This window comes from Bacillus rossius, chromosome 7 (assembly GCF_032445375.1).
Source record: "Bacillus rossius redtenbacheri isolate Brsri chromosome 7, Brsri_v3, whole genome shotgun sequence".
Classification (NCBI taxonomy): Eukaryota; Metazoa; Arthropoda; class Insecta; order Phasmatodea; family Bacillidae; genus Bacillus; species Bacillus rossius.
This window is the reverse complement of record NC_086335.1, coordinates 72,204,365-72,231,974: the sequence shown is the minus strand read 5'-3', so window position 1 is coordinate 72,231,974 and position 27,610 is coordinate 72,204,365. Positions and strand designations below refer to the sequence as shown.

The 27,610-nt window shown below is 43.4% G+C and overlaps 1 protein-coding gene across 1 annotated transcript in view; it reads right to left on the bottom strand.

Moving 5' to 3' along the window:
• The window catches only part of LOC134534381 (sodium/hydrogen exchanger 3), a 178,924-nt gene that overhangs the window by 92,340 nt on the left and 58,974 nt on the right, over positions 1–27,610 (bottom strand). Inside the window, exons 10-13 of the mRNA XM_063372841.1 lie at positions 15,698–15,836; positions 15,470–15,610; positions 14,306–14,375; positions 11,956–12,075 (exon numbers count right to left, since the gene is read on the bottom strand). Of these exons, the coding sequence (XP_063228911.1) occupies positions 11,956–12,075; positions 14,306–14,375; positions 15,470–15,610; positions 15,698–15,836 (470 nt within the window). The remainder of the gene's footprint in view (positions 1–11,955; positions 12,076–14,305; positions 14,376–15,469; positions 15,611–15,697; positions 15,837–27,610) is intronic.

The window sequence follows — 27,610 nt, the reverse complement described above, 5'->3', positions numbered from 1 at the left end:
CCCTGCATGTGACAACATCCCCACAACACTATTTAAATATGTAACTTCTTATGCAAGATGCAAGCCCTCAAGAACAGGAATCCACCGCACTTGAACCTCGCCCACACTGGCTCGAAGATTCACGTGCAGTCTTGAGTTCTGTCCACCACAGCAAACACTGGATGTGGCAAACCAGCAAGAGCGCTGTTAGACACATCGTGTGGAGCAGATACCCACATGCACATGTGTCGAAGATGAGTTCATGGATGGAACAGGCGTGGCAAGCACATAACGCGAGCCCTCCTCCACATCACTTGGACTTGGGTCGCTCAAAACTATGAGGGAGGGGAGGTAGTGGAGCGTGAGAGCCAGGTACTTCGATGTCTGAGGCAGGGGGCAGCAGCATTCGCTGCTATAATTTTTTCAGCTATTTCTTCTGCAGCAGCCTCAGATGCACACGGAGCAGCCACAGCGGCAGCTGGTAGCTGTGGAGCGGCGGCAGCTGGTAGCTGTGGAGCGGCGGCAGCTGGTAGCTGTGGAGCGGCGGCAGCTGGTAGCTGTGGAGCGGCGGCAGCTGGTAGCTGTGGAGCGGCGGCAGCTGGTAGCTGTGGAGCGGCGGCAGTTAGAACTCTATCCTCGCTCAACAAAGGAGAAGTTCACAAGCTGGCAGAAGCTTTTTTTGTAATTTTTCCTTCAATTTTTATTTTATTTTTTATTATTTTTGTGGTTATCTGATATTAAGGGCCCCGCCTACCTGGGCACACATACGGTGTGCAGAGCTTCAGGAAAAACAACGCGATTTCAAAACTACTCAAGATATCCGATTGGGGCCTATTTACGAATAGCATTTAAGAGTTCGCTGAGGACCGAAAAGTACTTTTAATTTCGGATTAAGTTTTTAAACTGTATTTTTAGAAGCGTTAAAATGCATAAAACGCGTGTTTTCAGAGTAATTTTTAAGCATAAAACAATCAGTACAGATTCTTGAATGCACTTAAGGGGCTTGCATAACACCTTTATCTTCATTTCTCCGCCATATAATGTTACGGTCACCGCTCAAATTTCACAGTTATCCTGTGACGACGAGACGAATGCGCGCCAGTTCAGAGACTTGCGCTTAGAGACTATACCGCGCTGGAAGCACCAGCGAAAGTCGCGCTCATCACCCCGCCTCACTAACACACATACACCCCTGACGAGGCGGGCCCCTTAAGGAGAACATGGGTTAGTTTTCTCCGTGTGCTCCTGATTATTCCTGTCAAAACTTCTGCTGCTGATATTCTCCGAGTGTTTATGGTTATTTCTGAATATTGATCTTTCCACAAATTATTTGTTACTTAACGAGTCAAGCAATTTTATTTTGAGTTACATTTAAATTGTGAATTTCCGCTACCAAATTATCACTAAAAAAAACGTGGAATTCAAACAAAAAAACATTTCTTCCTTCTTTTGCGATCGTTAGTGAGCATCCCGCATCCCACATAAAATAAATAAATAATATTTACCTACATGCAACACGTGGCGTCATCTGTTGACAAGAATCGGGACTACTTACAAGTTCCTTAGAATGAGATAAATTAATTCTCGTCCTTTTCGTTAAATGAGCTTCCTTTTTTTTGTGCTTCCTTTTTTTATTGTGCTTCCTATTCGTTTATCGTGCTTCCTAATGTGCTTCCTTTTCTATGATTATGCTTCCTCTTTGTCGAATGTGCTTCCGATTGTGCTTCTTCTTTGTCGAATGTGCTTCCGATTGTGCTTCCTTTTCTATGATTGTGCTTCCAATTGAGTTTCCTTTTCGTTGATTGTGCTTCCAAATTTGCTTCCTTTTCTATGATTGTGCTTCCAAATATGCTTCTAAATGTGCATCCTTTTCTATGATTGTGCTTCCTCTTTGTCGAATGTGCTTCCGATTGTGCTTCCTTTTCGGTGGTTGTGCTTCCAAATGTGCTTCTTTTTTCGTTGATTGTGCTTCGGTGCTTATATTTAATTTTGTCAGGGTTAATTTTGTAATTTCAATGAATATCCAAAGAAAAATAATCTTAATTAACAATAAAACAGGTAGAAGATAAGCAAACCAGATGTTTTTTTTTTTAAATTCGGTTACGATCCACCTTCCTAGTTCCTATTGTGAGAACTCATTAAATTTTAAATGTTTCTCCTTTGTGTCATCTGATTATACAGTTGTTACTGTGTAGCCCATATAAGGCAGCTTCCAGAACTTTTATAAATAAATGTATATACAGTTTTTCTTTAATAACACAAGGGCAGTAACACCACCTACTGGATGCGCCTGACTACCAGCTAGATATGACTTGCCACCTAATGGACGTACGTTACTGAACGCTGAATAGACATTCCTGGTCACCAGCTGGTCCTGCCTTGTTGCTGACTGTACATGCCTAGCTGACAAACTGAATGCACCTGGACGCCGATTACGTGCCTGGCTACTGAATAGAAAGGTTTAACTACCAACTGGATACGTACTCACCTTTCAGTATCTTCGAATATTTAACCATGAAGCGATGAAAAACGGTCCTACACGCCGTGACTCCTCGTGGTTTCTTGTACACGTTCAGCGCTGTTGCGCTACGCGGCTGGAGCTGCTACTGGATGTGCCTGACTACTGACATGGTGTGCCTGTCCGCCTATTACGTGCTTGGCTACTCAATAGACATGCCTTGTTATTCAACTGTTATGTATAACTGACTTGAAAACACATGTCAAGGAATGCAAAGGACTCGCTTCGCCTTCTGTGAAGACTGCAGAAATCGAGAAACGCTAGTAATTTACTTGTTTGTATTTGTAGAATTTATGTTGTTTTTTTTTTTAATTTGAATTTGTGTTGCTTTATTTCTCGAGCCTGTAATCTTTATGATAATATTAATTAAATAAGTATGCTGAAATTATATTGTTTTGCATCGATCAAGGATAGAATCGAGGACGGATATCGTTCAAATAAATCATTATTTTAATAAGTGTTTTTTTTTTATGAATTTTGGTATTTTTCGGAATTTCAAGGTCAATAATTACGAATTTCTAAGGTGTTATCCAAATGTCAAGATGGCGGATACTGTGAGAGATAACTGTCTGTTAATAAATAATACTGCACACTAGTGGCTAAGAATTAAACTAATATAACGGCAACACACACTAGCAGATGACATGTGTACTACATGACACTAGTGCTCTTAGTAACAAGTATTGAAAACAAGATGGCGGTGATGTTCTCTAGCAGGCGATGTGTGTTAACTAGTGCTCCTGGTAGCGAGAACTGAAAACAAGATGGTGGATCCAAGATGGTCACTGTTGTCAAGGTCAACGGTCAAATTTTTAGGTCAAAGGTCAAGGTCAAAGTCAAGGTCAAAGTCAAGGTCAAATGTCTAGTGAACAAAAATTAAACTAACATTGTGGTAGCACACTCTAGCAGGCAAAACAATATGGTGGCCACCAGCAGATGAAAACAAGATGGCGGACATGATGCATACTAGCTGTCGATATATACCTTGGCATTAGTGGTGAGAGGCCAGTCTGCCGGCAGCTTCCATAGAGGAAGAATCTGTCATATATGTATATTTTTATTTTTGCCTGCACCGGGTTCAAACGAAGGATGTGAAGTGCATGTTTTCAATAATACTTTATTAATGTTTGATTAATTTAATATTATATAAATTTAAAACATTTTCCATTAAAATCTGATAACAATTACAGTTTTTGAAGATTGTGTATGAGACATCATAACCCAAGATGGCGAAATGTTTTTATATAAATTTTTATAAATTTCAAAAAAAATTCCCGATTTTATAGCATAATAATTACGGATTTTCAAGATGGTGACCATAACAAAAATTGCAACATTGTTTTTAAATTTTTTATTAAAAATTTTAAATAAATTTTTTATGATTTTTTTTATTTTTTCCCGATATTCTAGCATAATAATTATGAATTTTCAATATGGCGACTTAAACGAAAATTGCAACATTAGGGAGTTTGGCATTCGATTACAATATGGCGGGAAGTTCGAGAAAACAAAATGGCGGAATTCAAAATGGCAGAAAGATCCAGAAAACCAAATGGCAGATCCAATATGGCCGCCGGGATGAAGGTCAAAGGTCAAAGGTCATCCAAGGTGGCCGCCGTTACGTCACAATCCAAGATGGCGGTCCGGTCCTCTCGACTACTCCTGTGGAAGCCTGGGCCAGAAGGAACTATTATTTACTACTCACATGCTAACAAACCACAAAATGAATATTGAAGTAGAGCTCGGCCGTAGACTACCTACAAACACGTAACAATTGTGGACTAATCAGAATTAAGGATTTGTGCCGAAAAACGGACATTTGTTTCCATGTGAGCGTTACCAAAGCAACTCAATTTAACCTACACAGTAATTGATTTAAAATCATTTTTTTAACACATCTGCATTTCATCACAAGGAAAGACATTTACGAACATCACACTTCAGGAAAACAAATTGCACAGACCTAGAAATATTTCAATTTCTTAAACATTGGCTCTGAATTTATATCAGCTATATCAGGAGGGGGGATAGGAAAAGCAAAATCGCTCGCTATAGCTGTATCCACTTTACACAAAGAACATGTTAAATGGCAAACAATATGGGAACTGCTGAAATACAGTTTTTTTGGATATACGCCATTGCAGTTTTAATTGTCATAAAAAAAATCCGAACTTAAAAACATAAAAATATCACAAAAAACAAGACTGAATCAACTTATGTTGGACAAACAGAACCAACAATGAAACTAAACAAGTATTATGAACAACACAACGACGACAGCACGGACAAAAGTTATTCAACCTCTAAGAATCAGACAGCACAAGAATCCCGTTGAAGGAACTTAGTTATGAAAAATAATATAACAACACTGTGCCGTTAATTACTAATTTCGACACTATATATTTTAAATTTTTATTATGATTTTAAATTTTTTTTGTGTGGAAATTTTATTTGCTCTACTATAGTGTGATTTTACTTTGTTAGTCTGGTGTACTCCTCTGAGTTAAACTTTGTCTCAGTGCTCTGAAGCCCCTTTCCCATCGGCGTATCGGATATTTTGCTGGCCTAATCCCTGACTGGCAGACAGCTTACCATTTCCCCCACCTTCAGTCACGCCTCAAGCCTGTAATATCATTTCTCTTCGAGACCCAAACTGCATAGACAAGCCTGTAGCTTGCAGGCGACCAGTTCTCAGAGACGAGCTGAGATTGGCCTTTTTCATCACGTATTAGTGTTAAGTTCGCTCCTCTGCAGGCACGACGGGACGTAGATTCCCAGCAGCGTTGCATTTTACCCTCACCCCCCCCCCCCCTTCTCAGTTCCAAGTAAGACCAATGACCGGTCGTAACCCCCTGGGCAACTGTGACCGTCCTCAAGGTCTCCTCGCAAAAAAACGAGTGCGCCAAAACTGATCGCAAGCGCTACCTAGCGACCAAGTCGCGAACTTCTCCGCTAGCCTACCCTCTAGGGCGCCAGAGAGCAGCACCTGCTTTCCCTTGAGTTATATGGACGCCGTGGGCGAGTCGATTGTTTTCAACTCAGACCCCTCCGACAGAGTTCTCTACTGTCGCCTAGTGATGCCAACTTCAAAACTCCTGCCAGAGTTTTTTTTTCCGCCCGCATTCGGGCAAGTTCGGAATCTTTCGGCGGCCCAGACCCCCTCCACCTGTAAGAGCCGGCGCCCCTTTTTAATTACGAGACGCGGTTTGCCGCGACACAGATCAGCGCGCGTCACGTTTGCAGACAGATCTCCGGCGAGCTCAGAAGACTCTGGAAGACTTCATCCGACCGCTAGCGACTATGTAATCGTCCTAAATAAGGGATGCTATCCCTCAACTAAATTCAAGTAGATTAGTCTGTCTGCATAGTGTTAGTAATTTTTTTGTTTTGAAATTTTCCCTTTTAATTTTTTTAACTATTAAGAAATCGTCCGCGCCCAGCCGCGCAAATCGCGAGCTACGGACCATGGCTGACTCCGCGATGGCAGCTTGAAGGCAACTTCCCTGTTTTGGTGAGTGATAATTCGCGACCTCCCCTACCTCCTCTTAGATTTTTCCGGGCATTTCTTGCCCCATGTACTGTCTGTATTCAAGTCCTAATCAGTCTTGATTTGGCTTGTTACAGTCAGGGGTTCGACCTCCCAGCGATGCACATATTCAGCTAGATTCGAGATCCAGCAACTACTGGTGGACGAATTGTCCACCAGTATGTTTTTCGGCAGTCCGAGATCCATCCATTAGAAGAAGCAGCTTTCTTCCATTCTACAGTTCGGCATTTTTAACTCCACACCTGGAAGACTCGGGTGATATGGTTTCTATTTCTATTCCCCCCCTTTTTAAAGACAAACCAGCGATAAGTGACTATCCACTTAATCCACTGATATGGTAAACTAATCAGCGACAAATTTAATGTAGTAGAACATTGCAAGTTGTAATAATGTATCAATACAATGTACTTTGTTTTAAATAATCGCGGGCCGGCCCCTTTTCGTTTTTCTTTTGTTTTTTTTTAAAAATCTTTGAAACTTGTTAAAACCTTTTGTATGTAAAGTAATGGAAACAAGATAATTCATCAGGGCAAATAAAACAGGGAAACTATAGATGATAATCGTGTAGTTTTTATTTATTGATTTTAACGATCCACCAACTTCCTCCTTGCTTGTTACAGGAAGTACCTAAATTTTGTTTGTTCCCCACCTCGTGCCGCCTCTGGTAAATCAATTTATTTAACTTATTTTTTTATCCAGCAAGTTTCCAAGGCTCTTTTTAATTAATTCAAAATAATTCAATTTTGAGGCTCGAGGGGTGTTACAACACAGACGAACACAGTTGGCTAACAACGTGGAGACAGATTAAATGCAGGCAGACAACAAACCTGAACAACGCAGCAAACATATAAACACAACGATGAAGATAAACAAGTACTATGGACAACACAACGATTATAGCACTGACGAACACAGAAGGTTTCCAATGACAACAGTTGCGACGTTTCAGGAACTGACGTCTGTTCTCATCAGGCACAAACAGACTGATCAGTTCCGTTTGTCGTACACCAGCTGATTCATTCTTGTTTTTTTTGTAAATTTTTTATCTTTATTTTTATTTATTTTCTGAATATTTCCTTGACAAACTGCAAAGGCGTATATTCAAAAAACTGCACTAAATTAAAATTCTCATTGCATTAATCATTTGAAGAACGAATATGGAAATTGCTTCAAGGACCAACGAATTTCTACTTCCATCGAGTATTAAGCTTGTATTCTGCAGTCGAAGTTCGCTCTCAAGGCGATATATAGCAGCACGGTGCTTGCCGTTGTAACCTAGGCCTCAGTATCGATCCTATCGATCGTAGTCAGCTGAGCCGTTTTCCCTGGCTCGAGTGCCAGGAAACAGGCTCCGCCTCCTCCGGCTGACGTCACCCAGTCTGCTCTTCCAGGACACGGCGCACACTCCGAGGCCAAAGTTTTGTTTGTGCCGAATAAGGAATCGCCTATAAATTGTTTCAAAACATTTAGCTTCAGAAATTCATTTGCTAAATAATATTTAATGGGAAGATAAACTCATGCTGAAAACATGACAAAAAAATTATAGTTTAACCGTTTAACACAAGCAAATATTCTAGCTTTGACTCACCATAAATTCATAAGAATACGGACTATTTATCGTTACAGTTGATTTAAAGTGAATATTGAGGCTTCACTTTGATGAAAAGTGCCTAAACACTTGCTTTTTGCGGTGACAGATATATCGATATCAGTGGTGGATACAGAAATGTTTTCGGGAAGTTGGGATATATCCGCCCCTCTCTTCCCTTGCGTTCGCCACAATCAGTAATGACACATTACTCAACGGCCAAGTTAGATCCATATAATCAAGTGAGTAGTGGCCCAAGCTGGGACTTGTTTTATTCTCTGAAGAGCACGGATAGAGTGGGAAGAGCGTCACTACCATGAGGGTGCACCCCTTGGTGGGAGTAAAGTACTTCCCAATAACATTCTACAGTTTAAAGGAGAAAATCCAGCTTTCAATTATTATGGAGAAATATACAATAAAAAAAGGCAAAACTTATATTCCCATCACATTACTATCAGACCTACTGAAGGCAGCGTGGGCCAGTAGACGACGCTGGCGCCTCTGGTTCGACCCCAATATGGATATGTTATTTTTCCCGTTTTTAAAGTTATCTTCGATAACTGAAAATTCCTATTTATTTATAGAAAAAAAAATTTTATATACTAAATTCAACTGCTAGAATGAAGGTCATGAAATAAGCAAAACACTGTTATAAATGCACAACATACTTTATTTTTCAAACGCATACCAAAATGTAACAATATTTACACATCGTTGCCACAGTAACTTTTACAACACGTAAAACACATGTTCTCTTCGTACCAACCACATTGTACAAATGTCACAGTTTGCATTAACATTTTTTTTTATGTGTAAACATATTTTCTCTCGGTATTCCACATTTGGCCGAAGTAAGTTCGTGAAAATATATATTTTATCCCGCTCAACATATTTATAAGGAATTCTAGTTTAAATTTGGTGTCCTAGTTTCTTATTATAGGTTTTTTTTTCAACAGCAGAACACACGAATTTGCTCGTTATCGAGGCTAGATGTTTACACATCACTGGCGAGAACTAAAAGACTCGTTCTCAACATTTTTTTTACAAATTCAAATGGAAGTAGATTACATTAATATAATTTTCGAATGTGACTCTTGTTTCTATCTGTTTTACAGAAGACCAAGCATATTTAAACATGTTTGTAGTAAACTTTGGAGTGCTAAATTGGTGAAGTACTGTAACCCCTCCCCTTATCACTGACAGAAGCGAGGCACGGGGGGGGGGGGGGAGATAAATGTAACAGAGATAGTGTCAAAGTACTGAGTACTACTATAAACATATTTATTAACAAACTCCATTTACAATTCAAGCCATAAAGCTGATCAATTATGCAGTTTATTCAGTTATTATTGGTCTTCCAATATACTGCCTTATTCCTCCATAGCTCTGCGAACATAAATGTTTAAGGGTAAAACACTAGCCTTAAATCAGATGTATACATTACCCTTAATTACAATAACTGAATGATAGATCTTTAATGTTCCGTTATTGCACCCAAAAAAAAGGGTAAGTAGTGTCTAATGAGGCAGTTACACTGTCAAAAAACTATTAACAGTTGTCACATTATACTTGACCCATAAATCGTTTACAACATGTTAGTTAACCGAAAAATCAACATATTGCCATTATTTTTAAACGAGATCAGAACTGTGAATATATTTAATCATTTACCAAATTTATTGTACTGTATACCAGATAAAATGCGTTAAACACGAATATAATATAATTTTAGTTTTACAAATTATATGAACAGCAAAACCTCAAGCATATAGGTAGTGAAATTTATGTAAGCTATAAACCAATCATAGTTCACGATTGACCAAGCACTTGAGCACATAATGGCCGGTAACATACAGTATTTAGAAGGCCGCACATACAGCACACTACAAGAACGACACTATGGGAAGAAGAGGCCAGCCAGAGGTGTCCACTGCTGACGGCTGCCTCCTGCTCGACGAGCCCACCTGGTGCGTCACGGCATCCCCTCTCATCGCCGCGCTGCTCGGTCACCGGAGCCTCGTCCCACTTCCTCGACCAGCCAGGCTCAGGTGCGCTGCGACCCCAGTACATCTCTCATTCCACACACACCCAGAGTTCAACGATTGTTTGCGTCACCGCTATCGCTAACTGCAAATCATGATCATATAAGTCTTGTAGGCGACGTCTTTCCTGCTTCTTGTTACAAGTCGTGAAACACAGTCTGTCACTCGCTAACATCGCCTGCTCCAAAACAAGACGTCACCCTTAGCCAAAGTTCACTTCACTCGTGGCGCCGAAAATATTCCAAGTCAACTTCTGCGAAATTTTTCCAAGTCCCAGTACCTCAACGAAGTACTCCTTGAACAGTGTTGGGGTGTCTACTGGTACTCAAAGGGCTTGCCAGAAATGAAGTCCTCGTGCGGGCTCTTGTGGTGACGACAGCTGGTGGCAGTGACTTCTTCATTGCCTCCCTCACAGGCCGTCGGCACACGCGCGCCGGCGACACCAGGAACTACTGTGTTCCCGGGACTCTGGGTGGGGTACCAGTCAACATTGCGACGGCGTGCGAAGTGGTAGATTAGCTGTCGCTTGTTGCTTCATTCTGATTTAGTGTTCGCTGAATGGCGGTATTTGTACCCAAAACCCGACCATTCATAAGCTGTTGGAAACTCTAGTTGGTTGGCCGGATATTTTTTTTTCCTAACCTAACTAAAACTAAGTGTATTTGGGAGGGGTCCGGGTTAGGCAGGGACCTAGGTGCTTCTCAGGCCGAAGCCTATACGCCTAGTCATGCTGGGATTAGCCATGCAGGGAAAGGGTCGCATGCATCATGTGCTAGGAGGGGATTGGCCAGCCATGACAGCGATTGGCGCCATGACTTCACGGCGCGGGAATCCGAAGACGCCCGAACCTCTCCGAGCGGCTCCGATGTCGTGACTAAGCGCGCAAACACCTGGCGCGCGCGTCGTTCTGGATCTCTGTGTACGTTCACCGAAGTTAATGAAACAGTACTAATTAGTGTATTTTAGTAGCGTCTTAACGCGACGCTATTTCCCGCTGTTCTTGTGATAGAATATGGACATGGGTGAGTACAGAGCTTCGAGAAATATCTGTTTTAGTTAACATACACAAAAAATTACAGTGAGTAAAATTTTTACACTGATAGTCCGTACTGTGGTAAATTAAAATTTATTTTTTGTATTTTCAATAAATAAACATTAATGTTCAAGTAATCAATAAAAATCTATTAGAATTGAAAAATAAAGTATCCAAATTGGTATTAAGTCTGAGTTGCCAGAGATTTTGTAAAGAAATTTCATAAGACAATATATATGCCAATTTAATTCAAGTATTGTAATTAAACCAAATATATTATGATAAAGATAAAATGATTCGCTTTATGCGATTAAAATTTAAATGTTTTAAATTCAACATGTTATTGACACTATAAAAAATCATTGGAATGATGTTTATTCTGTTTATATAGTACGTAATGAATATCTAGTCATATAAAAACTGTTGTTTAAGCTGCAAAAAGTTAAGTTTCTTAGAATATCATTTTAAATATAACAATTTTGACACTCATACAAATCAGATGTGCAATCTTCAGCCATTGGTTTAATGGTAGTTCAACGATGAATTGTACAAGATTAAGTTCTTAAATTGAAGTTATAAAATCAGGATAGACCTTTAATACATTTTAAGTATTACTGGTGGTTTAACATGAAGGAAAGTAATGTTTTAAAATTGGCCGAAGAAGACATTCTACAAACATAATGAAGATTTAAATCGTTACCACGTCGATACGAAGTATACCAATAAGCTTAACTAAGCAGAAGAATTGAGTTCTTGTCAAGAAACGATTGAGAAGCATTATTTTGAAAATAGCGTATATCCAAATCAAGAAAAGCTCAACTAACTACATTAGACAATATTGTTATAAAAGGGATACACACGACTAGTAATCGAAGCTAGTAAAGAATTTGATAGTTCTGTGTGGACTACATAATTTCGTGCCCAGTAAATAATTTGTCACTCCAACGTGTGACTATAAATGTTATAATTCATACTGCAGTCAGAGGCTCTAGCCGCTGGCTCATGCTGCCTTAGCGATTCTGAGTGCAACGTAACGGAAAATATAAGATGAACATCGTTTTTCAATAATTGACTGTTTCTAGAGAACTATTGAGAGTTGGGTTTTCTCTTTTACAGGATGAAATTCTATTGGGAAGTCGTAAAGGAAAGTCAAAATCGATGAACCAAAGATCGCGCCACCTCCTTGTTAGCCAAAGACCATCCTCACGAGTGCATGAGCCGCAGTGGGGCGATATGGGCGATACTCACGTGACGTCTTGGCTGTGAAGGTGATGCCGCTGTCCCAGTCGTCTTTAGTGGACTTGCTGGGCGGCCGCGGCAGACCCTCCGCATCATCCTCAGCCTCCTGCAGCACCTCGTCGATGTAGTCTGCAACCACCACCACACGTCACCCAGGTGCAGATACCGCCACACGTCACCCAGGTGCAGATACCGCCACACGTCACCCAGGTGCAGATACCGCCACACGTCACCCAGGTGCAGATACCGCCACACGTCACCCAGGTGCAGATACCTCCACACGTCAAACAGGTGCAGATACCACCACACGTCAAACAGGTGCAGATACCGCCACACATCTGTCGTATGCAGATGCCACCACATATCAGCCAGGTGCAGATACCACCTATATGGAGAAATATTCTGACAACTTTGAAATTATTATTTAATTATTTTTCTTCATGTTAAAATTAATAGAGGTATGCCAGGTTATATTACTGATGTGTAATAGTCTTTAGTGTATCCTTTCTGTATGAAAACTGTATAAACATGCTTGTTATATTGCAATTACTGGACCTATACGATTTTTTTGGTTCAATTCCACTTTAAAAAAAACTGACTGGGAGTGGGAGCAACCAGAAAAGAAGATTCTGTTTTCAAGATTGGAGTTGAATTCTAGCTTCTGGTTGAACAAGAAGTTTTGTTTATTTGATAGAGAGTTAAAATATTTTTACACATGGTTTTGGTGTGAATTATAACTAAAGACCACGAACATTAATTTACGAAGAACTGTCGTTATTGGTAGAACAACATTTGAGTGAATAATTCGTCGATACTGAGTTATGGAGTTAGTCAAGGTGTAGACTCCGCCGATGTAATTCTATGGTACATGTGGATAAAAAAGTCAAGAGCCACATTGTTCGAACTAACTACAAGATTCTGTGAAATGACAACGACCCATCCGAGTGCTGTAGGTTTTTAGGCAGTTTCTTCGAGAAAACTCTCAGTGTCTGCGGTGAGCCACCAGTCGAATCATCTTCAGCTATGTCGCTGCTGCGATTCACATGGTCAACGGACAACCGGAGATTGCTTCTCTCCACAAGTCCAGTCTGCAACTATTTCCGACAGTTGAACACTCCACAAAATTCACATTGTATTGTGGCAAAAATAGGTATGGTTCATGGTATGTAAAACTTGTCATTCTGTTTCAGGGTAAATGTTGTGTTATATGATATTAGGTAACTAGCATTCTCTTTCGAAAAGTTAGTCAATTTAATTTGATGATTGCTGCTTCAATTTAACTCTTTACGTGAATTGCTAATAGATTTTTGAAACCATATTTTAACGTTAACTCCTTTACTGTTTCTCACTATATCCCATAGGATCCCTGAGTATTAAATTTATCTTGTTTGTTTACTGTACTGACTGACTAGTTGTGCAAAGGTAATTGGTAATATTTGAACCATATCATGCACAACTAAATAACTTAATTTTTCTTTAGTTAACTTGATGACATGAAGCCAACTGATTTAATTATTTAATCCCAGCGGAGGAGCTGTTGTCAGGAGGAGCTAGCGCTGCAGTCAGTGGGCAAGTACCAGAGCAGCGAGGAGTACCACGAGGGTACATGACCTGACCTGACCTGGCTGCACGAGCATGCAGTGAATCCAAGTGGTAGGCAGCAGTCCAGTCCGGACTATGGTCATCAGCACAGCCAAGAGAAGCAAGGCGAGTAAGGTCTACAATATTTGCCTTCACTTCTCTTGGAATAATCACTGAACATTTTAACATCAGTAAAGCAGCTGTCATGAATTTCTCAAGAATTATTTTGAACTTTAAAATAAATAAAGTGTCCATACTATATTTTATTTATACAGTCTGTTTAACTACGATTAATTATATTTAGTCGGCGTGTGTCTTACCCTGAAAATATTGCCTTAATAATGGTAGATAATATGAAAAAACTAGTTTTTACTGATTAACGGCCCTAACTAATATTTGGTTACGTGGAATAATGGTTAAATGCATTGTTTTGTCCTAAGTTTAGCGAGTCGAGCGAGTTAAAGTGATCGGCGGGAGCTCGACTTATAACTAAAAGATGATGTCAATACGAGCAATATTGTGTTTCATCCTTTTTGGCTTTGTAATAATTTTTATCGACTGAATTTGGTCTTGCTGCTGTGTACCCTGTCCACCTGCAATTTTCTATTTCCTTCCATAACGAGTTTAGAAAACCAGTTAATCCGTCACATAACAGAACCATTACTAAGGAGAAGTCCAGTTACGCAGTGGAGCTGCCATGCCATTGGAAAAATGTTGTGTATTTCCTCATTGAATGTAATGTGTGAATGTTCTTGTGGAGAGTGGTGGAACTACTTGCCGTGGGAGAACTGCTTGGCGGTGCCGTTCTGCGTGATGCCCGGGAAACTGACGTGGTTCTGCTTGCCTTCCTGCAACACCACGTGACCATGCATCATTCCAGCGGCCAGCGCATCCGTGGCAGTTATCTGCATTCCAGCCAGTGCTCCTCGTGTGCAACAAAAACACGATCGAGCACACAACTACCAAAACTCTCAAACTAAAACTGGCACATGTGCCCGTGATATTCAGGAGTCTAACCCGTGCCAGCGACTCTTCGAAAGTTTTACACATTCCCTGAAGGCAAAGATTTAAAATGCCAATGGATAAATGCATGTAAGAGATTACAACAAATGTTTTACAAGCTGTAAACAAACATTTGCGCGCACGTTCAAACCAGTTATTTTGTGAGCAATCGGTAACACACAAAAACTAAATGTACAATGTAATTTACATAATCTTTAAGTCATGCTAAACAAACGCAAGACCGTTGTAACACTTTCATAGACGAAGCGAGTTAAGTGTTTAGCCATCAGTGTTCACATTTTTGGACTGTTTATTGGTACCGAATAACAGTTTTGAATGCCCTGGCTGGAGCGTGGACGGGAGGGCATCAAGGAGCAGTTGGGCACCAGCGACGCGACACCTCAGAGGCCGGAGACTCCTGGGCGACGAGATTCTCTTTTTCCTAACCTAACTAAAAATAAAGTGTATTTGGGACGGTTCCAAGTTAGGGAGGGGGCCTATGTGCGCCTCAGGTCGAAGCCTATACGCTTTACTCATGCAGGGTATTAGCCTTGCAGGAGGGGTCGCATGCATCATGTGCTAGGAGGGGATTGTCCAGCCATGGAGCGATTGGAACCATGACTAACTCCCCTCACTTCTTAACTCTAGACTAAACCTAGATAAGTTGGACCCGGGTAAAACTAGCATAGACACGGGGTAAACCCTGGGATCTTTCATGCGAGAAGCCACGCACATTGCTGTAGGCAGGCGGGTTCTGTATGAGTTATCCGTGATCATCTCGTTGTCTTAACTACCCCGATGTTGAAGACATACCAAGCCCTAATTAATTCAATCAGGTGTACACAATATCTGCTGCCTGTGTTACGAGCTAGGAAGTGCCCGGGCAAGCCCAGAAGCAATGTAGCGCATGCGGTAGCACAGGGCATTAGCGCGGAGGTACCTTGCCCAGGCGCTTGCTGCGCTTGTGGTGGTGCCGTCGCTCGCCCACCAGCCGCCTCATGTTCATGTGCATGCGGTAGTTGACCTGCGTGGACAGGTCTCTGTCGTGCACCGCGTGGCGGCTGTAGCTGAGGCGCCGGTGCTGCGACAACAACCAACACTCCACTCAGCAACACGTCACCAGGCCTGTCGTCTGTCACGGGCGTGGCTCTGGGAAGGGAGTGCTCACCCGGCGGTAGGGCTGGCAGAGTTCCTCGGCCAGTAGGTGGTGTATCCTGGCGTCTGTCAGGTCCTTCTTGGACGGATTGTACTCCAACTCCTGCATGTCGATGTTCCACGTGCTGGAGTCGAGATGGCTGAAGCTGGTGCTGTGGACAAGCACGAGGTCACTGCTTGCTCCCTGCTTCTGGCTCTGCCGCTATACTTCCCTTCCTTCTGCTTCTTGCCCTCGCCCATACCCTGTCGCTCACCTCCTGGCCCTAACACACACCCCTCTTTGCTATAACTCTCCCTATTCTCTTCCCCTCCTTCTTCTTCTTTCCCTCGCCTCCTGGCCATAACACACCTCTCCTTGCTATATCTCTCCCTATTCTCTTCACCACCTTCTGCTTCTTGCCCTCGCCTCCTGGCCCTAACACACCCCTCCTTGCTATATCTCTCCCTATTCTCTTCACCACCTTCTGCTTCTTGCCCTCGCCTCCTGGCCCTAACACACCTCTCCTTGCTAAACCTCTCCCTATTCTCTTTACCGCCATCTGCTTCTTCACCTAACCTCCTGGCCCTAACACACCTCTCCTTGCTAAACCTCTCCCTATTCTCTTTACCGCCTTCTGCTTCTTCACCTCACCTCCTGGCCCTAACACACCTCTCCTTGCTAAACCTCTCCCTATTCTCTTTACCGCCTTCTGCTTCTTCACCTCACCTCCTGGCCCTAACACACCCCTCCTTGATATATCTCTCCCTATTCTCTTTACCGCCTTCTGCTTCTTCACCTCACCTCCTGGCCTTAACACACCTCTCCTTGCTAAACCTCTCCCTATTCTCTTTACCGCCTTCTGCTTCTTCACCTCACCTCCCCATCCTTTTTCTTAATCTTTTGTATACCTACCATCAACAGAAATTGACAACCTACAGATAAAACAAAAAAAAACATGTAAACATGTAAACACATAAATACAAAATTATATACTAATGGAATTTCTACCAATAAAAGTAAAAATTATTTATCATTAGTGTTTAAGTATAATTTTCTATGTAAAATAAATACACTAGTATGCATAAGTATTGAAGTCGGTGTGTGTAGGTGTGTGTGTGTGTGTGTGTGTCAGGCCATGTTAATATTCATCGAGGCTTGGCAAGTCTGTGCACTGGCCGTCTGGTCACCCGTATGCGTATGTCCAAACCCTAGATTGACTCACACGCTGGGATTGCTCGCGGCTAGGGCGCAATAGGAGGAGGGTGTTGGGGGCTCGGGCGCGTTAGGAGGAGGGTGTTGGTGGCTCGGACGCAATAGGAGGAGGGTGTGGGTGGCTTGGGCGCGCTAGGAGGAGGGTGTTGGTGGCTCGGGCGTGCTAGGAGGAGGGTGTTGGTGACTCGGGCGTGCTAGGAGGAGGGTGTTGGTGGCTCGGGCGTGCTAGGAGGAGGCTGTTGGTGACTCGGACGCAATAGGAGGAGGGTGTGGGTGGCTTGGGCGCGCTAGGAGGAGGGTGTTGGTGGCTCGGGCGTGCTAGGAGGAGGGTGTTGGTGACTCGGGCGTGCTAGGAGGAGGGTGTTGGTGGCTCGGGCGTGCTAGGAGGAGGGTGTTGGGGGCTCGGGCGCGCTAGGAGGAGGGTGTTGGTGACTCGGACGCAATAGGAGGAGGGTGTGGGTGGCTTGGGCGTGCTAGGAGGAGGGTGTTGGTGGCTCGGGCGTGCTAGGAGGAGGGTGTTGGTGACTCGGGCGTGCTAGGAGGAGGGTGTTGGTGGCTCGGGCGTGCTAGGAGGAGGGTGTTGGTGATTAGGGCGTACTAGGAGGAGGGTGTTGGTGGCTCGGACGCAATAGGAGGAGGGTGTGGGTGGCTTGGGCGCGCTAGGAGGAGGGTGTTGGTGGCTCGGGCGTGCTAGGAGGAGGGTATTGGTGACTCGGGCGTGCTAGGAGGAGAGTGTTGGTAGCACGGACGCAATAGGAGGAGGGTGTGGGTGGCTTGGGCGCGCTAGGAGGAGGGTGTTGGTGGCTCGGGCGTGCTAGGAGGAGGGTGTTGGTGATTAGGGCGTGCTAGGAGGAGGGTGTTGGTGGCTCGGACGCAATAGGAGGAGCGTGTGGGTGGCTTGGGCGCGCTAGGAGGAGGGTGTTGGTGGCTCGGGCGTGCTAGGAGGAGGATGTTGGTGACTCGGGCGTGCTAGGAGGAGGGTGTTGGTGGCTCGGGCGTGCTAGGAGGAGGGTGTTGGTGACTCGGGCGTGCTAGGAGGAGGGTGTTGGTGACTCGGGCGTGCTAGGAGGAGGGTGTTGGTGGCTCGGGCGTGCTAGGAGGAGGGTGTTGGTGGCTCGGGCGTGCTAGGAGGAGGGTGTTGGTGACTCGGGCGCAATAGGAGGAGGGTGTTGGTGGCTCGGACGTAATAGGAGGAGGGTGTGGGTGGCTTGGGCGCGCTAGGAGGAGGGTGTTGGTGGCTCGGGCGTGCTAGGAGGATGGTGTTGGTGACTCGGGCGCAATAGGAGAAGGGTGTTGGTGGATCGGACGCAATAGGAGGAGGGTGTGGGTGGCTTGGGCGCGCTAGGAGGAGGGTGTTGGTGGCTCGGGCGTGCTAGGAGGAGGGTGTTGGTGACTCAGGCGTGCTAGGAGGAGGGTGTTGGTGGCTCGGGCGTGCTAGGAGGAGGGTGTTGGTGGCTCGGGCGTGCTAGGAGGAGGGTGTTGGTGGCTCGGGCGTGCTAGGAGGAGGGTGTTGGTGGCTCGGACGTGCTAGGAGGAGGGTGTTGGTGGCTCGGACGCAATAGGAGGAGCGTGTGGGTGGCTTGGGCGCGCTAGGAGGAGGGTGTTGGTGGCTCGGGCGTGCTAGGAGGAGGGTGTTGGTGACTCGGGCGTGCTAGGAGGAGGGTGTTGGTGGCTCGGGCGTGCTAGGAGGAGGGTGTTGGTGACTCGGGCGTGCTAGGAGGAGGGTGTTGGTGACTCGGGCGTGCTAGGAGGAGGGTGTTGGTGGCTCGGGCGTGCTAGGAGGAGGGTGTTGGTGGCTCGGGCGTGCTAGGAGGAGGGTGTTGGTGACTCGGGCGCAATAGGAGGAGGGTGTTGGTGGCTCGGACGTAATAGGAGGAGGGTGTGGGTGGCTTGGGCGCGCTAGGAGGAGGGTGTTGGTGGCTCGGGCGTGCTAGGAGGATGGTGTTGGTGACTCGGGCGCAATAGGAGAAGGGTGTTGGTGGCTCGGACGCAATAGGAGGAGGGTGTGGGTGGCTTGGGCGCGCTAGGAGGAGGGTGTTGGTGGCTCGGGCGTGCTAGGAGGAGGGTGTTGGTGACTCAGGCGTGCTAGGAGGAGGGTGTTGGTGGCTCGGGCGTGCTAGGAGGAGGGTGTTGGTGGCTCGGGCGTGCTAGGAGGAGGGTGTTGGTGGCTCGGGCGTGCTAGGAGGAGGGTGTTGGTGGCTCGGACGTGCTAGGAGGAGGGTGTTGGTGACTCGGGCGCAATAGGAGGAGGGTGTGGGTGGCTTGGGCGCGCTAGGAGGAGGGTGTTGGTGGTTCGGGCGCGCTAGGATGAAGGTGTTGGTGTTAAATTTAAACCATTAAATTGTTTGTATGTAGCTGCGTGGAGGTGTGGAACGTCCACGTTTGCGATCTATTGAGTGCCTCTCCGTCTCGGCTGTTCTACGTCCGCGTGTGTGATTTAAGTTGTACTGAGACGTAATGCACTAGCTGCATGATATAATTTTAATATTAATAATAAATACAATTTTAAAAAGTTCGAACACACATAGGCAAAGTGTAGTTAAAAAAACAATGACAGTCGGTTTTGTGGTAAGTAACCTTAAATAGTAATTTACTTAAAATTTAGGGTTTTGCCTATTCTAAGACACTACATCCAGCCAAAAAAAAAAGCAAAACAAACTTTATGAAAAGTACGTTGACGTTGAAAAAATTTGCAAAACAAAATATTGAAAAAGAGTTTAAGAAACAACACTAATGGTAAGTGGTGCTCGTGAACGCGGAGTATGCCTACTGCACACTCTAGGCGGCTGTGGTGGTTACCTGTCGTCAGTCCTCAAGAGGGGGAGGTCTGCCCCGGGACAGGCCCCGCTGGGGAGACACACACAGGAACACCCTTGTCAAGGCAAGCCATTTCCAACTTACACAATACATTTTTTGACAGTTTTATCTGCCCAGAAGTTTAGTATTAGGTACTAAGCCTTAATTTCTGCAAATTTCTGAAAAAATATTTTAAGAATTTTACTTCGAAGCATAAAAATTAAAAACTACTTTGCTGTTAATACATCAATAATACTAATGTTTGCAAAAAAATGTGATGTGGGCCACGTAGACGACAAAATCGTAGATAAACTATTTTTTGACAGTTGTCTGAAATGTTCCTTGTTGTATAAAATACAAATGACGAGCTCTCACACAAGATTATCATTTTACCATAATCACAAACTCGACCTAAATTTTATGGTTTATGTCATTAACACTATACGAATATGAGGACTGGAACAGTAATCAAAAATGTTAAACAAAAATAGAGACAATATTCAAAAAGTATTTTAAAAAAAACCTTTTCCAATGATTTTAACTGTGACAAATATTATAAGCTTGTTATATAATTATAAAAGTGTTGAAAACCTCTTTTTTTAATTTCCAGCTTTCTCGTTGATGTAGGTCTAATATTTCCTTTTATTTTAGTAAATACTAAAAAATACTAAAAAAAATTATAATATTAGACCTTAGATAAGTATGTTACGTTTAATATTTTATTCAATATGGATTTCAAGGTATCTGATGGTATTGCCATGATAATTTAAAAGATAATAATAACGAAATAAATAAAATCTCTAAACATCAATGCTGGGATAGAACTAGGAATAATTAATTTCTTTTGTTTTAATTTTCCCACGTTACATAATTTTAAAATATCTACGAAGTATTATAATTTTAATTTCATTATCTAAGGTACAAGAAAATGTTTTAACAAATGGATACATTAAATTGACATTTATTTTATGTATCCAAAAAGTAAGCAAATTGTAAATACTCTTGTTCTTTCCTAAACAATTTTATTGCTCTTAACTAACAAATTTTATTGCTTCTTTTAAGACATGTGCATATATAGTAATGAGGTAAGTCTTACTTCCATGAGAGACAGTGTACTATGTTTTTATATTGTCAGTTCGTCTATGGCGGGTGTTTAAATTTCTGTGTTTATTTCTGATATTTTAGAGCTGTTAAACCCGTGGAGATATTAGTCTAGTTAGTATCATTATATTAAAAGTATTAGTATTAGTATTATTATTTCATTGTACCTCCATTTTTCTATCAACAGATTGAAAACTTTATGGACGATAATTTTATAAAAAAAATAAGATTTTTAAAGAAAGTTATTGACCATGAAAGTGATATTAAGATTTGTAAGAGTAGTGACATGTCAATGTGTTTAACACTTCTTTGTATTCATTCATTTGTTAGTATATCCTGTGACTTCACTTCCTGTTAGAATTGAGAGCAAACAGGGCTTTTCCTGCTTCTTTAAAAACTAGAACACGTGATTTATCTGGACTGTATTTCCTAAGAAATACATCAGTAAAAGTACTAACTTATTTTGATATGCTTAATTAAAGCAGGGAAAATCTATGTATGGATTATTATAATCAATTGTACAGATAACGTGAAGATTTTGTGAGCAAAATTTCAGACAGTATTTTACTAATTCATTTATTTAACTTCACCGTTTTGTGTTGTATACAAGATTACTAAATAAACAAACATATAAACCAAGAAAACTGCTAAGTGAAGGATGGAGTGTAAATAATTTCTAGGTCAATATATTTTGGATAGGTAGTTGAAGAAATGCATATATTTGATTATAATTGAAAACTGAAAATTGATTAATTTTTGAGTAACATTAATTGAGAGACATCAATTCGGGATTTTATTCTAAAATTCTCACTCTGTTGTCGTATTTCAAAACTTATTTCTTATATTTCCAAAGCCATATAATACGTCTACTAACAGAATATCTTAACATTGTTTTTCTGTGAGAATTTAATGAAACTGGATACTTGTAAATGATCCACTATTAACTAAATACGTCTAGGCAAGAAACTTTAAGCACCTTTGAGGAAGGAACATTGACACGTTTGCTTAGCTATAGTCATTGAGATGGCTGTTATCAGGGTAATATGCGATTATTTATTTACATTTATGGAACTATTTTGTGTTATTTTGCTTTGAAGTGTCGCGGTGCATGGAAATGTGTTGCACCGCATGGAGAAGTGTCGGGCCGCATGGATAAGTGCCGCGGTGCATGGAAATGTGTTGCACCACATGGAGAAGTGTCGGGCCGCATGGATAAGTGCCGCGGTGCATGGAAATGTGTTGCACCGCATGGAGAAATGTCGGGCCGCATGGATAAGTGCCGCGGTGCATGGAAATGTGTTGCACCACATGGAGAAGTGTCGGGCCGCATGGATAAGTGCCGCGGTGCATGTAAATGTGTTGCACCGCATGGAGAAATGTCGGGCCGCATGGATAAGTGCCGCGGTGCATGTAAATGTTTGCACCACATGGAGAAGTGTCGGGCCGCATGGATAAGTGCCGCGGTGCATGGAAATGTGTTGCACCACATGGAAAAGTGTCGGGCCGCATGGATAAGTGCCGCGGTGCATGGAATGTGTTGCACCACATGGAGAAGTGTCGGGCCGCATGGATAAGTGCCGCGGTGCATGGAAATGTGTTGCACCACATGGAGAAGTGTCGGGCCGCATGGATAAGTGCCGCGGGGCATGGAAATGTGTTGCACCGCATGGAGAAATTTCGGGCCGCATGGATAAGTGCCGCAGTGCATGGAAATGTGTTGCACCGCATGGAGAAATGTCGGGCCGCATGGATAAGTGCCGCGGTGCATGGAAATGTGTTGCACCGCATGGAGAAGTGTTGGGCCGCATGGATAAGTGCCGCGGTGCATGGGTATGTCGTGCCACATGGAGAAGTATTACGCGTATGGAAATGTGTTGCACCGCATGAAGTGTGTGGACAGTGAGAGCGAACACGAACTACAAGTGTCCTTAGCATTTATTTCATCAACTAGGTTTAAAACATTTGTTAGGTGATTGATAAATTGAAAATCATGAGATAATTGTAAATATTAATTTAGTAAACAAATATACATTTTATTAATTGTAATCGCCTTTCGAACTCTCATTCCTCCGTTCGAAACAATTTGTGTTTATAAAAATAAATTTATAGGTACAAATGTAATTTGTGAAAATAAAATACACGTAAACAAATAATATTAAATAAATGTTAAAAGTATATTAATATAAATAAAACTATTAATAAAAATTTATTTGAATAGATCATTAAAAAAATATGTCAGAAACACCAAACCGAAGAGAAATATTTGTAACAATCATTCTGAAATTAACTTATTTAACAAAATAGTATCGTTGGGCAGGATTATGACAGAAAACTGGTTGATACACTTTAAAATACATAAACGTAATATTGTCACGTCCCATAAATTAACGTTTCACTGAATTTAAAATTTTGGTGTCTGTTAAAATTTACGAGAAAAAATTATTACATTAATTATAAAACAAATTTTATCAAACATGATTTGTATAAATATGTAAATAATTCTGTCTTTTGAAAATTATATGTTATATTTTAGAAAAAATCAAGATAAAAAGAAAATGATATAGAAATAAAAAATTCATAACTTTAAAAAAGAACTCGGAAACAGAATGAACTATTAAGTAAAAAATAATATTTTTAAAAATAGAGTAGACTATTCATGTTCGAAAAAAATTATCAAACTTCGTTTCTTTAGGAGATAAACTGAGTAACTATTTTCAAAACAAAAATTGGATCGTAGAAAAAATATTTCAATCAAATTTTAGTCAAAACATTAACCTGATAAAAAATAATTTTAGTAATTAAGAGGCAAAATTGCAACAAATACTTAATTGGTTAATCATGTAAATACTTCTGTTTTTCTTGTAGATGAAAGTTGACGCCAAAAAGGTCATGTTGCAGGAGGCTGGAGACTACAGGTTGAGGTGGAATGGGCCAGAGACTAAAGTATGGATGTTTGGGTGGCAGAGGCAGGAGGCTGGAGACTACAGGTTGAGCTTGAATGGGCCAGAGACTGAAGTATGGAGGTTTGGGTGGTAGAGGCAGGAGACTGGAGACTGCAGGTTGAGGTGGAATGGGCCAGAGACTGAAGTATGGAGGTTTGGGTGGTAGAGGCAGGAGGCTGGAGACTACAGGTTGAGGTGGAATGGGCCAGAGACTGAAGTATGGAGGTTTGGGTGGTACAGGCAGGAGGCTGGAGACTACAGGTTAAGGTGGAATGGGCCAGAGACTGAAGTATGGAGGTTTGGGTGGTACAGGCAGGAGGCTGGAAGCTACAGATTGAGGTGGAAAGGGCCAGAGACTGAAGTATCGAGGTTTTGGTGGTACACGCAGGAGGCTGGAGACTACAGGTTGTGGTGGCAGAGACAAGAGACTAAAGTATGGATGTTTGGGTGGTAGAGGCAGAGGCTGGAGACTACAGGTTAAGGTGAAAGAGACAAGAGACTGATGTATGGATGTTTGGGTGACAGAGGCAGGAGGCTGGAGACTAAAGATTGAGGTGGAATGGGCCAGAGACTGAAGTATGGAGGTTGGGGTGGTACAGGCAGGAGGCTGGAGACTACAGGTTGTGGTGGAAGAGACAAGAGACTGAAGTATGGATGTTTGGGTGGTAGAGGCAGGAGGCTGGAGACTACAGGTTGAGGTGGAAGAGACAAGAGACTGAAGTATGTATGTTTGAGTGGTAGAGGCAGGAGGCTTGAAACTACAGGTTGAGGTGGAATGGGCCAGAGACTGAAGTATGGAGGTTTTGGTGGTACAGGCAGGAGTCTGGAGACTACAGGTTGTGGTGGAAGAGACAAGAGACTGAAGTATGTATGTTTGAGTGGTAGAGGCAGGAGGCTTGAAGCTACAGGTTGAGGTGGAATGGGCCAGAGACTGAAGTATGGAGGTTTTTGTGGTACAGGCAGGAGGCTGGAGACTACAGGTTGTGGTGGAAGAGACAAGAGACTGAAGTATGTATGTTTGAGTGGTAGAGGCAGGAGGCTTGAAGCTACAGGTTGAGGTGGAATGGGCCAGAGACTGAAGTATGGAGGTTTTGGTGGTACAGGCAGGAGGCTGTAGACTACAGGTTGTGGTGGAAGAGACAAGAGACTGAAGTATGGATGTTTGGGTGGTAGAGGCAGGAGGCTAGAGACTACAGGTTGAGGTGGAAGAGACAAGAGACTGAAGTATGTATGTTTGAGTGGTAGAGGCAGGAGGCTTGAAGCTACAGGTTGAGGTGGAATGGGCAAGAGACTGAAGTATGGAGGTTTTGGTGGTACAGGCAGAAGGCTGGAGACTACAGGTTGTGGTGGAAGAGACAAGAGACTGAAGTCTGTATGTTTGAGTGGTAGAGGCAGGAGGCTTGAAGCTACAGGTTGAGGTGGAATGGGCCAGAGACTGAAGTATGGAGGTTTTGGTGGTACAGGCAGGAGGCTGGAGACTACAAGTTGAGGTGGAAGAGACAAGAGACTGAAGTATGAAAGTTTGGGTGGTAGAGGCAGGAGGCTGGAGACTACAGGTTGAGGTGGAAGAGACAAGAGACTGAAAATGTGTATGTTTGAGTGGTAGAGGCAGGAGGCTTGAAGCTACAGGTTGAGGTGGAATGGGCCAGAGACTGATGTATGGAGGTTTTGGTGGTACAGGTAGGAGGCTGGAGACTACAGGTTTAGGTGGAGGAGACAAGAGACTGAAGTATGGATGTTTGGGTGGTAGAGGCAGGAGGCTGGAGACTACAGGTTGAGGTGGAAGAGACAAGAGACTGAAAAAGTGTATGTTTGAGTGGTAGAGGCAGGAGGCTTGAAGCTACAGGTTGAGGTGGAATGGGCCAGAGACTGAAGTATGGAGGTTTTGGTGGTACAGGCAGGAGGCTGGAGACTACAGGTTGAGGTGGAGGAGACAAGAGACTGAAGTATGGATGTTTGGGTGGTAGAGGCAGGAGGCTGGAGACTACAGGTTGAGGTGGAAGAGACAAGAGACTGAAAAAGTGTATGTTTGAGTGGTAGAGGCAGGAGGCTTGAAGCTACAGGTTGAGGTGGAATGGGCCAGAGACTGAAGTATGGAGGTTTTGGTGGTACAGGCAGGAGGCTGGAGACTACAGGTTGAGGTGGAAGAGACAAGAGACTGAAGTATGAAGGTTTGGGTGGTAGAGGCAGGAGGCTGGAGACTACAGGTTGAGGTGGAAGAGACAAGAGACTGAAGTATGAAGGTTTGGGTGGTAGAGGCAGGAGGCTGGAGACTACAGGTTGAGGTGGAAGAGACAAGAGACTGAAGTATGTATGTTTGAGTGGTAGAGGCAGGAGGCTTGAAGCTACAGGTTGAGGTGGAATGGGCCAGAGACTGATGTATGGAGGTTTTGGTGGTACAGGTAGGAGGCTGGAGACTACAGGTTTAGGTGGAGGAGACAAGAGACTGAAGTATGGATGTTTGGGTGGTAGAGGCAGGAGGCTGGAGACTACAGGTTGAGGTGGAAGAGACAAGAGACTGAAAAAGTGTATGTTTGAGTGGTAGAGGCAGGAGGCTTGAAGCTACAGGTTGAGGTGGAATGGGCCAGAGACTGAAGTATGGAGGTTTTGGTGGTACAGGCAGGAGGCTGGAGACTACAGGTTGAGGTGGAGGAGACAAGAGACTGAAGTATGGATGTTTGGGTGGTAGAGGCAGGAGGCTGGAGACTACAGGTTGAGGTGGAAGAGACAAGAGACTGAAAAAGTGTATGTTTGAGTGGTAGAGGCAGGAGGCTTGAAGCTACAGGTTGAGGTGGAATGGGCCAGAGACTGAAGTATGGAGGTTTTGGTGGTACAGGCAGGAGGCTGGAGACTACAGGTTGAGGTGGAAGAGACAAGAGACTGAAGTATGAAGGTTTGGGTGGTAGAGGCAGGAGGCTGGAGACTACAGGTTGAGGTGGAAGAGACAAGAGACTGAAGTATGTATGTTTGAGTGGTAGAGGCAGGAGGCTTGAAGCTACAGGTTGAGGTGGAATGGGCCAGAGACTGAAGTATGGAGGTTTTGGTGGTACAGGCAGGAGGCTGGAGACTACAGGTTGTGGTGGAAGAGACAAGAGACTGAAGAATGGAGGTTTGGGTGGTAGAGGCAGGAGGCTGGAGACTACAGGTTGTGGTGGAAGAGACAAGAGACTGAAGTATGGATGTTTGGGTGGTAGAGGCAGGAGGCTGGAGACTACAGGTTGAGGTGGAAGAGACAAGAGACTGAAGTATGTATGTTTGAGTGGTAGAGGCAGGAGGCTTGAAGCTACAGGTTGAGGTGGAATGGGCCAGAGCCTGAAGTATGGAGGTTTTGGTGGTACAGGCAGGAGGCTGGAGACTACAGGTTGTGGTGGAAGAGACAAGAGACTGAAGTATGGAGGTTTAGGTGGTACAGGCAGGAGGCTGGAGACTACAGGTTGAGGTGGAATGGGCCCGAGACTGAATTATGGAGGTTTGGGTGGTACAGGCAGGAGGTTGGAAGCTACAGGTTGAGGTGGAATGGGCCAGAGACTGAAGTATGGATGTTTGGGTGGTACAGGCAGGAGGCTGGAGACTACAGGATGTGGTGGAAGAGACAAGAGACTGAAGTATGGATGTTTAGGTGGTAGAGGCAGGAGGCTGGAGACTACAGGTTGAGGTGGAAGAGACAAGAGACTGAAGTATGATGTTTGGGTGGTACAGGCAGGAGGCTGGAGACTACAGGTTGAGGTGGAAGAGACAAAAGACTGCAGTATGGATGTTGGGGTGGTAGAGAAAGGAGGCTGGAGACTACAGGTTGAGGTGGAAGAGATAAGAGACTGAAGTATGTATGTTTGAGTGGTAGAGGCAGGAGGCTTGAAGCTACAGGTTGAGGTGGAATGGGCCAGAGACTGAAGTA